Genomic DNA, 13,475 nt, shown 5'->3' with positions numbered 1-13,475 from the left:
AAAACAGTTACTTAAAAATAGTCCCATTACAAAAACAAAACAAAACTGGAATTATTCCAATTCATTTTCCTACTAATAGTCTCACCTTACTCTTACTTTCAAATACATGTTTGGAATGCCCACTGTCATAATCCAAAACAGATTTACACTGGATTGTATAAAGAATACACAAACACACACACACACACACATATATATATATGAATGAACTGGAAAGCTTTGCACAGAAAATATATTTGACAAGGTCAGATAAACATTTGATGAGCGGACAAACATTAATATTCTCTGAAACTTTCGGCTCAACATGTTAAGACCCTTCCATGTTAACTCCAGCTCCAAAATGCCAGAAAATTAACTGGAGGATGAAGCGCTGCAAGAACAAGGGCACCTGCTTCTTGGACACAGCAATTCAACGGGTGGAGCGCTTCCCGGCACGCCCATGCTGGTGAGGGGAAAGCATCGCCCATTGAATCGCGCCGGGTTGGGAACCCCACCTACTAAACTGCTTCATTGCGAGGCTCTTCAGCGGCTGCCCTCGCGGGAGCCCCAGACTCTACTCTTTGGGCTTCGCCGCCTGCAGCCCAGCCGAGGAAGTTCCACCGCGCGCCCGCCAGGGGGCGTTGCAGAATCCCGGCTGCTCAGGCCAGACGCGGGAGCGGATTCCTCGCTTCCGTTCATGCACGGAGCGGGCCGGTGAACTCTCGGTTATCACGGACCCCCCCCCCCCAAGCTGCGACTCTTAGATAACAGGCTGCACTGGCTTGTGGGGGATCGAGGCGGAAACGCAATAAGATCACATTTCACACAAGAGAATAAAAAACGGAATGTGCCTCAGCTTCCTCTCTTTGCCGGGGCGGAGAAACCGCTGCCCAGCTACTATTTCCTCCCACTGTCTCCTATAGGCAGCTCTCACTTCCGCCTCCCCGAGCAGGGGAAGAGCCTCACAAGGAACCCGGAAAGCCTTCCTCCAGGAAAACCAGGTTGCCCCTAGAGGGGCATCTTCATCCTATCTCTACGGTTCCTTTACCCGCAGCCATGAGCGCGGGGCCACGCAGCCGCCAGGAGACTCTGGCTTTGCGGAAGCAGCTCATCGGGTAGGTGGTGATTCTGCTGAGAGGGGAGGGTGTCCTTCCAGAGACTAGAGGGTATTTCCTCCCCCCGCTTCCTTCGAGGTGGGCCCATCTTGAGGTTGCCCACGTGACTCTGAGCCGGGCGTCGGTGCCTCAGGAAAACCGGTCCCATCCGAAACATTCAACGTCCGGGACGTGTTCCGGCTCCTGGCGCGTTTGGGTCAGATACCTTTAACCTGCTTGCCTCGCTCGGTTTATAGCTGCTACGTGGCAGGCGCGCTAGAGAGACCCGCAATATGCCCCGCTCGCTCCCGCCGCAAATCCCGCTCCGCTCCTTCCCATTGCATAGGATCCGGCTGCCTCGTGTGGGTTTACCAGCTTGTATCTCTCATTTTCGCGGATTACGACACGCAACCTAACAATACTGCAAAACGCTTAGGATCTAGATTAAAATACAGTCACTCTTCTCCCACAGCTTTGTAAGATGCTTGCTTCAGTATACTGAATGCTGTTTTGATTTCTAATGCGCAGGGGCACATAAATGTAATGTACATGTATTCTGATCCAGCAGATGTTTGAATTTCTAATGTGAGGATATAAAGCTCTTCCCCCGCCCCCCGGTCAGGCCTTTTTATTGGTCTTTCAGAACAAAGTCCTCACACCTAGCCCAGTACTTGCTATCTCATGACTATCCGTTCCATGCCCTCAATTCAAATTTCTGGTTTATTACTAGATGCATATCCCGCCTTGCTTTCAAAGAGCTCAAGGCAGCATACGTGGTTCTCTATCTCTCCCCCTCCCCCATTATCTTCACGATAACCCTGTGAGGTAGGTTAGGCGCTTAAATAGAGAACCAAGGTCACCCAGTCAGCTTTATGGCCAAGTGGGGATCTGAACCCTTTCTAGAGGGGCCTGTCCAGGTGATGTTGGGGGCATAGTGTCAGCCTGTGGTTGTTTTGCGAACAGATCATTTGAAGATCTGCCTACACACACATTAAACTGCCTAGGCCCTAAGATCAGCTTTGGAGGCCTAATGCTGTGACCTGCCACCAGGCATATCCAAAGTCCATTTCAGGGGCTTAATCCGGCCCGGTGGACAATTTAATCTGGCCCCCGTGGCAGTATATGTCCTGGGGTAAAATCCTTTAAAAAGCTCAGCAACTTCAATCCCCCCAAAAATGTCAACAACTTTGGGGTAAAATTGTAAAAAAAGCTCAGCAATTTCGGTCAGCCCTCACACATGTTCACTTCATCAGATCTGGCCCTCTCTGAAAAAAGTTTGGGCACCCCTGCCACTAAGGTTGTTGGGTACCAGGGAACAGGACCTTTGGTGGCACCACACCTGTGGAATTACTTCCCATGAGTCTCCTTTTGTGGTGTTTAACTGGACTTTACAGACGTTATACTTCTGCCAAGCATTTATCTTACTGCTGACACTCCATATTTGCTTTATATTTATAATCTGATGTTTGTGTTAATTTGTTTTGAGCATTTATAGTGTAAACTGCCTTATGAGGCTTTGCCCAAAAAGTTGGGGTGGAAATATTTTAAATAAATGAAATTACCTAAGAAAAGGTAAGAGAGAAGAAAAATTGTAAGGTTCAATTTGTTTTATGATACTTGATTATTACCTCTGGCTAAACTCTTTAGCACTAACTTGGCAGAGCAAGTCTGGTAGCTAGTGCAGTGGATTCCCCTGCCTTGGGGGCTTTTAAGCAGAGATTGGTTGGCCATCTGTTATGGATGTTTTAGTTGATTCCTGCATTGCAGGTTGGGCTAGATGACCCTCTGGGTACTTTACAAATCTACAATTCTACAATGCTATGGCTCTCCAGTAAAGAACCACCACTGGAGAAACAACCTAATCCTTATCCTGGTTGCCAAATAAATACAAATAAAGGGATTGCCGTACTTCTAAAAGGTCTCTCTACAACTGACATATTGTAGACCTTTCAAAAGGAGAAATTTCTGGGAATGTGCTACAGAGGGCTAAGGAGGCTACTTTCAGCAGAGCATAGAAACTGAAACATGGTATATGAGGGGTATGTAAAAGGTAAAATTTATTCTTTAAGTCAGCCTTTGCCAACCCGCTACCATTGGACTACCATGACTGTCAGCTCCAGCCAGCATGGCCATAAAGGCTGGGGCTCAAGGGAAATATGTCAAAATTTGTTCAGAATGTCAATGGCACCAAGTTGGCAAAGGCTTCTCTAAGCAATAGCCCCTCTTAGATTTTATTAGTGCAGAGGCTTTAAATTACTGCTCGTATTTCTTGAAATTTAGTATGATAAAAGTTTAGACTATTTTTTTAGTATTGAATTAGTAACAAGAATGGAGGGAATTAACTAAAAAGTTTATTTTAAAACATTAGTTCATTGAACATGCTAAAAAAATGCAATAAATTTAGTGACGTGGGAGTATTTGCTTCTCATTTCAATTTTACTTTGTTTTTTTTAATTCAGATCCTCCTGCAAGCTTTTTTTCCCAGAAGACCCTGTGAAGATTATCAGTGCAAAGGGCCAGTATATGTATGATGAAAATGGAAACAAGTACCTTGACTGTATCAACAACGTTGCTCAAGGCAAGCGTGAAACCACATTCTTGTTAATAATCACTCACAGGCCTAAACTACATTTATGTGTACATTCTTGTAATGGTAACCTACTGGCCCAATTTAAACTGGACAAAACTGATTCTGGCCAGTGAAACCTGGCTTGGAAAATCAGGGGCTTAAGTGTGTGCACTTAATCATTTCCCTGCAGTTAACCTGTTCCTTATCGCATACACAGACATCCAAATTTGCCCCATGTGACAAATGTTTGATCTCTTCACAAATAACTTCAGTGCATGCCCATTAAACCTCAGCCCTACAACTCCATAGCCAGCAGTGCCAGATCAGGCACCTGAATAGTCTGGCAACTATTACGCCTATCTGTACAGCCTTTGTACAGGCATTGTTTGGCTAGCCAGTAAGCCAAGTCACCTATACCCTGACCTGATACAAGACCTCCACTGCTAGAGGGAATATGCCTTTGAATACCAGTTTAGAATCACAAGTGTGGAGAGTAGATATGCTCTCAGGTCCTGCTTGCAAGCTTCCCCATAGATATCTTGATTAGCCACTGTGAGAACAGGATGCTAGACTAGATGGGCCTTTGGCTCTTACGTTTTAAATTTTGCATGATTTTTTAAGGACATATATAAAATAAAGGAGTCAGAGCCAACATTTGTCTTAATAGCATTTATGGGTGGACACTTGGCATTCTTTCATCTTGCATCTTCCTTATTTTTCAGTTGGACACTGCCACTCAGAAGTGATCAGAGCAGCACATCAACAAAATTTGGCACTAAATACAAACTCTCGGTATTTGCATGACAATTTGGTGGACTATGCACAAAGACTCTCTAATACATTGCCTAAGAAGCTGTGCACTTTCTATTTTTTGAATTCAGGGTAAGTTTGTGACACATTGCTAATAGGACTTCTTCATGAGCACCATCTCAAGCTGCATTCCTTCTAAGGCTGCAGCCCTGTGCGCTTTCACCTGGAAGTAAATATCAACTGAACTTAGAATGAAATCCTGCTAAGTAAGAGTATGTAAGATGAAGCAGTTAACATTAGTCACACTAGAAATTGAATATTGAAAACAAATAATAGGTATTCAGAGCCTATAAAACTATACATCTTTTTTATACATTGTTTGCAAAACAGGCTGTGTTTATTGGGACAATCAAACTGCTTTGATTAAGCCAAATGCCTGAAATTTATTTGTATTTTAACTTATGTTCCTCAAATTAGGACGAATACACATAGTTCCTGGCTTTAGAGAAAAATTAACATTTCTGTGCATTCCTTTCTTGGAGGAAAAACCTCACACCATGCAGCTGCAAGGAAACAATTAGCAAAACATATAGATTGGGTGGGTCAAAAACCATAATGCTGTTTATTTCTTTTTTGTGCATTTTGTCATTTTGCTGTGCAATTTGTACATTTGAAATCTGGTTGCTCAGTTCTGTAGACTATAGATACAAAACCGTAGAGCTGGAGAGGTTACCTGATTCTACAGAAAGAGAAAGCTGCATAACTTTTTCATTGTAGGTCAGAAGCCAATGATCTTGCTCTGAGATTGGCACGGCAGTATACAAAACATGAGGACGTACTTGTGGTGGACCAGTAAGTATATATATACTTTTAACAAAGCAAACCTGGGAATTTGCATTTAACTTTTGAAGAGAAAGTTGAAATGCCCAATGTAGACATGTTTTTACTAGAAAGTTGGGAGTGTCTTAGTGTTTATTCTCTTGCATAATTTTTTACATTTGAATCCTGCCCTTCTTCCAAGGCGTCTCAGAGCAAGGTACGTGAGCTTCCCAGGCAACTTACCATCCAGGTACTTGTCAAGCCTAGACCTGCTTCTGTTTCTGAGCGAGAAGTACATCATGTTCCTTAAGTTCATTTTCTGGGCCCCAGGTTGCATGTTGTCAACATGAAGGTACAGTACATACAACCTTGCAGGAAATTACACTGTGCTACCAATGGAATGGGCACTGTGCTTCTTGACTAAAATGTAATTTATACTGTCATTACAAGAACTTGAAGAAACAGAAAATTTATCTTCCAGGCAGCTGCTTGCTTTCTCCAGAAAGGGGCAACAGAGTGAATATGTGAAGTGCTTAAGCACAGCAGCAGCTTCAGTTTGGCATGCTGCAAAATCTCTGGTAGTCCCAGTGAATTAATGTAGACTTCACTATGTGGTTCTACTGATTGTTTGTTTTTATTTAAAGTGCTTATCATGGACATCTGACATCCCTGATTGACATAAGTCCATATAAATTCAGAAATCTAGAAGGCCAAAAGGAATGGGTCCATGTGGTATGCAAAAGAGAGCGTACTTTGACCATTTCCCATTAATTTCTAATTCATCTAAGCTCTGATGATGTGAATACCAATTACACTTTCTTTGGACAGGCTCCTCTTCCTGATACATACCGAGGATTATACAGAGAAGACAATAAGGATCCGGCCACGGCATATGCCAACGAAGTGAAAAAAATAATTGACCAAGCACAGCAAAAAGGAAGAAAGGTAAAATAAGGAGTTAAGTGGAATATAATCTTTCATCCGTCATATAATGTCAACCTGAGTTGAATGTATTCTGAAAATTTTTCACATGTAATGTGTATATTTCATCTCAAGGAGTGACTGCGCTGAAAAGGTTTCAGATAATAATTTATCTTCTGGGTGTACATGCCATTTGCTCAATGAACAGAGATTCGTGTGTGTGGAAGGCAGGCAGACAGCCTGGTACTGTATGAAGATTTCTGAATTAGGAACACAAAATGATGATTCAGCTTGAAACGTGGCATGCATACCACTACTGGCTTCACTTCATCTTATCTTTTCAGTTTGCTGCCTTTTTTGTGGAATCTTTACCAAGTGTTGCTGGACAAATCATTCCACCACCTGGTTATTTCCAAAAGGCAGCTGAGTGAGTATTGCTTTTTAACTTTCCTTATATATTTTCCCACTCCCAACTAAACTGCTTTGTTTGAGCTTCTGGCTAAGGACCTTTGGTGATGTTGTTAACTCTGCCAAAGTTAAGCACTTTTAAATCCCATTGATTTCATTGGGAGAAATAACCATGTGTCACACTGAAAACAGTAAGTCTTAGAAGTGTGCAAGTTTCTTTAATGGAATTATCTTACTTGCTGTTCGATTTTGTCAGCACTGAACAATTTTTAGTTCATTGTGCTTATTGCATTTTTAATTTTAAGGAAATTTAGTATTTTGAAGCACACAATCAAATATTCTAACTTTTAAAATGAGAATCAGCTACTAAACCAATTATAAATTTATTAGGTTTTATACTCTTTTATACCTGTATAGCTATGTGTGATTTGGCTCTTTTAATAGGCACATACACAGCGCAGGAGGTGTATTCATTGCTGATGAGATTCAAGTTGGCTTTGGAAGGGTTGGCAAACATTTTTGGGCATTTCAACTTCAAGGAGAGGATTTTATTCCTGATATTATCACCATGGGAAAACCAATTGGCAATGGGCATCCTGTTTCTTGTGTAGCAACGACAAAGGAAATTGCAGAGGCATTTTCAGCAACAGGAGTAGAGTATTTTAACACGGTAACTTCCCAAATCCAACTTCCCAAATCCGTACTGTGTGAAAGTCATCTTTAATTAGACATTTTTGTTTAATGTAAAGGTACCCCTGACCGTTAGGTCCAGTTGCGGACTCTGGGGTTGCACACTCATCTCGCTCTATAGGCCGAGGGAGCCAGCGTTTGTCCTCAGACAGCTTCCGAGTCATGTGGCCAGCATGACTAAGCTGCTTCTGGCAAACCAGAGCAGCGCATGGAAACGCAGTTTACCTTCCCGTGGTACCAGTTTATCTACTTGCACTTTGTGCTTTCGAACTACTAGGTGGGCAGGAGCTGGGACTGAACAACGGGAGCTCATTATGTTGCGGGGATTGAACTGCCGACCTTCTGATCGGCAAGCCCTAGGCTCTGTGGTTTAGACCACAGCGCCACTAGTGTCCCAGTTTTGTTTAATGTACTTTCATATAAACGGATGTAGTGTGCTGCTTTTAGAATTCCTTTCAATTCAGATTAGTCCACTACTAAATGTAGAAAGCTCATCTCTACTTTGTGATTTTCTTCCCCCGGCCCCGGCTTCAGTTTGGAGGAAATCCTGTGTCCTGTGCAATAGGTATAGCTGTCTTGGATGTGATTGAGAAGGAACAGCTTCAACTCCATGCCCTCCAGGTGGGAAGCTTCCTCATGGAACTACTCAATCAGCAAAAAGCAAAACATCCTCTAATTGGCGATGTCAGGTATCAATTTCTTAACAATCCAATCTTTATGTGCTATAACTAGTAACTATTTCATCCTCTTTATAAAGAGAAAGTACCTGCCTTACCGCCACTTGCCATTTTTAAAAATGGTGCATTAAATGGAGAAGCCAACTTACAAAATCTATGCATTGCAGCTTGTTGCCTTCTTACCGATACCCTTTTTCTTTTAAAAGGGGTGTTGGATTGTTCATTGGAGTAGATTTGGTGCAAGATCAAGAGAAAAGAACCCCTGCTACTGAAGAAGCAGCCATCATCATAACAAGGTATATATGGCTTTCCCATCCCTGATCAACACTAATTAATTGTGTCTCCCCTCACTTTTTCCAGATTTCTTGTATGTTCAAGAGTTGGTCATGTGAATATTACAAGTGGAGATATGTGGAGCCTCTAAGCCATTCCTCCCTTTGCACTTACCTTCTATCCATCACAGGTCTCTGTGGGTGTTTATTCCAAGAACCGGGGGCAGAGAATATACAGCAGGGGTGGGAAACCTGTGGTCCTCTGGATGTTGTTGGGATTCCCATCAACAAGAGATAAGAGTTGTAATTGGAGCATTACAGGTTCCCCACCCCAGCCTACAGCCTGAGTGCAGAGGGAAGAAAAGGAAAGCACACCAACTCATCACAGCTAAATGATTGTGTCTTCTTCCTTCCCAGTTTGAATCACAGTCCTGTCAGTAGCGCCTTCCAGTTATTCTGGATAGCAAAGATACCCCAGCATAAGTCCCAGTTTGCCTGCAAGGACATTAGATGTGGAGCAGGTCTAGCTCATGCCGCTGATACTAGCATGGTTGAAGACTTCAGGCCTGCTGGGATCAGCTGTGCAACAGTTTCCCATTGGGAACTTGGATCACAGCCAATCCATGCAGAAAGCAGCTTTGCCAGTCCTGAGCTTGGTACTTGGGAAGTGCTTTGTGCAGCAGTTCCCAAGTGCCTTTCAATCAAGCAACTGTTTGTCAGGTACTTGGGAAGCACTGTACAAGGGAGGGAGGTGGGACAATACAGCTATCAATCAGCAGACTTTGTCCACCTGATTCAGAACATCCCCCACCTTGGTGTACTCTTTGAGACACGTGATAACAGAAAGTGTTCTTGGAAAATGGCTTGGTATCCATATTTTATTATTTTAATGTAAACTGTGCTCATTTAACTGTGACATTTTTGTAACCTGCCTGGAACCATTTGGTAAAGGGTGGACTGTAAGCACAATATATGAGAGCAAGTATGGGGATCAGCATACACTGAGGGCAATAGTAAGGGTCTGGCCAATCAACCATCTTTATAAGTTTATTAAACAGGATTCCTCTTTCCTTCCTTCTCTACCTCTGCTAAGTTATTCACAGCGAGATTCTGTGGATTCTCTGCTGTGAGCTCATAACCTTTCTGGAACAGACAGGCTCCCAGCTCATTGCAGGGAACTACTGCGATCAACCTGGTGCAGAGTTCATTAGACACAAATCAAAACTGTCAGGTGCCGCCCAATTGACTTATTGGGTTCTGACATACTCTGAGTAGGCCCATTGAAATTAATAGTAATGACCAGTGCTTGTTTCTAGAAAAAGTGGCAGTACTCACCACAAAGTTGTTACAGCAAGTACCGCCAGGAAAAAAAGCACTGGGTAGAAGTAATAAATTATTAGTATTGTTGTATGCAGCCCATAATAAAAAACTGCATCATAATAATAAAAAAGCCTGCTGAGCAAGGCAAAGAAAAACAAGCTTTTGCAGCGGGAGACAACCAAGTGGAGGCACTTCCTTCCCCCCTCGCTTCATCCATCCATCCATCTCTGCCGCTCCCTCAAATGCTGATCAGAAAGAGAGTGGGATGTTGTGACACATACAATTTATTTTTGCAAAGACAAGAGTCTGCTTCTCTCTGTCCGCCTGCCCCATCCCCTTGATGCTGATGTTTTCCAACAGGTGCCCAGCTGGGCATGGCGGTGACTGATGCTCCTCCAATGCCTGTAGGTCTGTGGCAGGACGTAGTTTCCTCTTCCAAGAATCGTGTGCGTCAGGCCCCCTACGCAGGTTCTCCCATAAGGATGTCCAGTGGAGGCCCCCCCCCAATTCTCTCCCAGAAAGGGCAGGTAGCCATAGGCAAGCTTAAAGTACCAGGGGACTGGCTAGTGGAGTGAAGAAGGTGCAGCAGCAACAGTCACCAAAAGAAAAAATGTGCTTGCCAATATCCACCCTCATGTGCCACTGTGGCTAAGCCAGCCATCCAGAGGCTGCAATGGTGGCGGCAGCATGATCACCCAGCAAAAACAGGCAAAAAAGTCTCTGCCGCCCCTTCGCATTATGCTCCCTCTCTTCCCCACCCCACAAACTGAGCCTGGCCCATCCTGCCAGAGCAGCTCCCTCCCCCCTCTCCCTCACAGCCGTGCCCCAGTTCCACCCAATGTTGCAGCAGGGAAAATGCAAGGCCCCACAACAAGCAAGAAGGGAAGGGAGTGTGTGCAGTCATTTTCTAACCTTGCCCTGTGACATGCTCAGCTTTGCCTCTCTGCCCTTGTCACCCAGGATTAGTTCCTCCTACCCAAATATCTAGCAAACACGTCTATTCATAATTTCTTTTCCTAGAAAAAATAGCGATGGTACTGTATACCAGTGTAACCCACCAGAAAAAAACACTGCTAATGACTTGGGTCTGCTCTAAGTAGTCTATTTGGATAGAACTCACCGTGTGCAAAAAGCCACTAGCTCTGGGGCCCAATTCTAGTCCACTTCATGGAGCAGGAAGAAAATCCCATTTGCTGGTAGTGTTGATAAGCTCTTTGCAGCCACTGATAGCTTGCAGTGGGTGCTTTTAGTAGAGACTGTATACTGTGGCAGTGACAAAATAGCTGACAAGAGATTTTACCACTAGTTACTTCAATCAGCCATTTTTTCCTTTTAAAAAATTCTAGATTAAAGGAAGAATTCATTATGTTGGCTACAGATGGCCCAGGCAGAAACGTGCTTAAGTTCAAGCCACCACTCTGTTTCAATACGGAAGATGCAAAACTGGTTGCGGACAAGCTTGATAAAATATTAACAGGTAAGGAAGGAAAGTACGCTGAGAAACAAATCCTGCACCTACACAGAACAAGATTTACATTGCTGAATGATTTAAAGTGTGTTTTGGTGTTGATTGCCTGTTATTCTTTGCAACTCAAGCGGGGGCGGGGGGGGCTAGGCATTGATTTTTAAGGCCCATGGAAGGAAATCAATTCTGTGCTATATGTATGTGCACTGAGGCCCCAACACCTTCCCCACTGTAATGACTTCTTTCAGTATGCCATTCATGACATGCAAGTCTTCTCATACAGCTGCCTTTCTCAGAGAAGGGGATTGGGGATGAGCACATATTGAAACACTGTCAGCCATGCCGCTTCCCATGTGGAAACCCTTCCTTTGTTTTGGTTGCTATTTTGAGATGTAGCTACATTTAGTCTATATTCTGTTCTGCCCATTCCACCTGAATTCTGATGCAAGGAAGACAAAAAAAACTGCCAATAGAAACACAATTGGACACTAAAAGCAAGGGGCACACTATTCTGAGTCTAGCTCAGGAGCAAACAGAGGAACAGCATACAGTGGGTGGGGGAAGAAGATGTCAAAGAATCAACTTTAGCACCTTCAGGGATGAGAATAAAATTTGTATTGCTGGAAGAAAAACCAGTAATATTGGTCTCTGCCACAGGGAGATGTAGAATCATCTAATTAATACTGTTGAATATTCTACAGAGCTAGAGAAAAGAGAAGCTTAGAGAAAGTTCACTTCCACTACCTTCTTATGGTAAGTATTCAGGTAATCTGATGATAAAAAAGAGTCAAATACTCCATGAAGGAATCCAGTCAATTCATTAATCTAAATACACAATGAATGTACACAATTATATCCTAGCAATGTATAATCTACAATAAGCATGTTATTACAAAGTATTAAGGAAACTTTCACTAAGCTTTGAAATGTGGATATTTAATTCTTTCATTCCATCTCTTACAGGTTACAGACATGGTGCTGAATTCTACCATGTTTCTAATATATTTTACTTAAGCTACAATACCAAAAATACTACCTTTTCCCAACTACAATTATTAAATTTATTGTCTTTGTTGTAATACTGATAGTACATAAGTTCAAAGCTCTACAGATGTTATCTGTTGATCCAACTCTTCATGCAGTGGAGTAAAAATCAATTGATTTATCCAGAAAACAAACTGCTTTATTGGTTACAGAACCTAAACCACAACTTACACTCATTTCTGTTTATATTATAAAATTAGCACCTTCCAGTCATTTGTGGGCATGTTTTCTTCCTTCCTAACAATAAAGTAAGGAACGGCTAAAGTTAGCAAAGCTTATACCTAAACATACCAACATTTTAATTATGCGGGAATCTTTTCTAAGTTTTGTAGGGATGAGCATGTCAGAGAAAAAATATTTTTTCCAAATGTTTTCAACAAGCAATTTTACATGGAAAGTGTTCACCTACCATCAAATCCAGGTTATATTTTTCATTCAGGATCGAAGGGAGGTACTAAAGAACTATTAAACCAGATAGCAGATTTGGCTATGCTAATAAAAAATAATAGTTAATTCTTTTTTTAAAAAAAAGTTTTACTTTTAGATGACATAGATTTAGGAACTACCCACCTACATTATTTAGAACTAATTTGCTGGTTGAAATTTTACTGTGTCCCTATCAGCAGTGACCTTACTTCATAGTATCTCTTCAGACTGCTGGCTCCTAGTGCTACAGGTATGGAAGGACAATTTTGAGCATGCTTTTTAGATTTTCTTTAGATGCACAGTTACACAAATTTCCATCTTTAAAAATAATATGCTAAAAAGTGTTTTAAAATTTAACTTGCTATCGTTTAACCTGCACAAATACAATAAAATGGTGCTGACCAGAACCACAGCAGTAAACATGCCAAAGCACAGATGCATGGCAACAAGTTCACATCCCAATGTGTCAAGACCATGTACCTCTCTCTCAAAAAAGGCAAAAGCTACAATACACATGGATCTGCACTACTTTTCCATTCTTTGCACATGAAAACATAGGAGAAAAAAACCACAGGATGCCAACAATTTGACATCATTTTGCCCCATAAGGACTCAGTGAATGGAAGAGTATGGAACAATCCATAATTGCATGATACAGAGAGCAGAACTGCCCCCCACCACACAGGAGGTTAAGTGGAAGAAGAAAACTCCAGAGTAGTGCCTCATGATAGTTAAGACAACCTGCTTTTGGGTCAGTAGGGTTTGCTTATAGGAGCCTTTAGCTTTTGCATGGGACAATTTAGAAATGAATAGATTACATTTAGCTATAAAAAGGCTAAATCACAGTCTTTTCTTTCAGGCTCTGTTCACTGCAACCACTCATGCTTTGACAAGCAAACTATGGGGTCTATGAAAATGGGGGGGGGGACCAAGTAACTAGAGCTATGCTACATTCAGCAGCCATGAACTTGTAATATTTAGGCCTAATTTGGGTCTCCTAAGAGCTGCACTTCAAAAATAAAATCAGTTTACAGATTGGTG

The 13,475-nt window shown here is 42.4% G+C and overlaps 1 protein-coding gene across 3 annotated transcripts; it reads left to right on the top strand.

The window, feature by feature from the left end:
* The first annotated feature begins 286 nt into the window (after positions 1 to 286).
* Positions 287 to 13,353, top strand: PHYKPL (5-phosphohydroxy-L-lysine phospho-lyase). 3 transcript variants are annotated; one of them, XM_079967614.1, is made up of 13 exons: positions 298 to 1,094; positions 3,533 to 3,651; positions 4,365 to 4,524; positions 5,170 to 5,244; positions 5,856 to 5,943; positions 6,040 to 6,156; positions 6,477 to 6,559; positions 6,985 to 7,210; positions 7,765 to 7,919; positions 8,114 to 8,203; positions 10,846 to 10,976; positions 11,666 to 11,717; positions 11,928 to 13,353. In XM_079967614.1, exons 1-12 carry the CDS (start codon positions 1,036 to 1,038, stop codon positions 11,686 to 11,688), a joined length of 1,326 nt encoding a protein of 441 aa, XP_079823740.1. In that variant the 5' UTR covers positions 298 to 1,035; the 3' UTR covers positions 11,689 to 11,717; positions 11,928 to 13,353. The 3 variants fall into 3 exon arrangements, with proteins under 3 accessions (XP_079823742.1, XP_079823741.1, XP_079823740.1); XM_079967615.1 differs by lacking the exon at positions 5,170 to 5,244 and having other exon boundaries at positions 297 to 1,094; XM_079967616.1 differs by lacking the exons at positions 11,666 to 11,717; positions 11,928 to 13,353 and having other exon boundaries at positions 287 to 1,094; positions 7,765 to 7,851.
* The last annotated feature ends 122 nt before the right edge of the window (positions 13,354 to 13,475 follow it).

The sequence above is a fragment of the Podarcis cretensis genome, assembly GCF_951804945.1.
Source record: "Podarcis cretensis genome assembly, chromosome: 2".
Classification (NCBI taxonomy): domain Eukaryota; kingdom Metazoa; phylum Chordata; class Lepidosauria; order Squamata; family Lacertidae; genus Podarcis; species Podarcis cretensis.
Note: the sequence above shows the minus strand (reverse complement) of the source record. Positions and strands in the feature narration are given on the sequence as shown.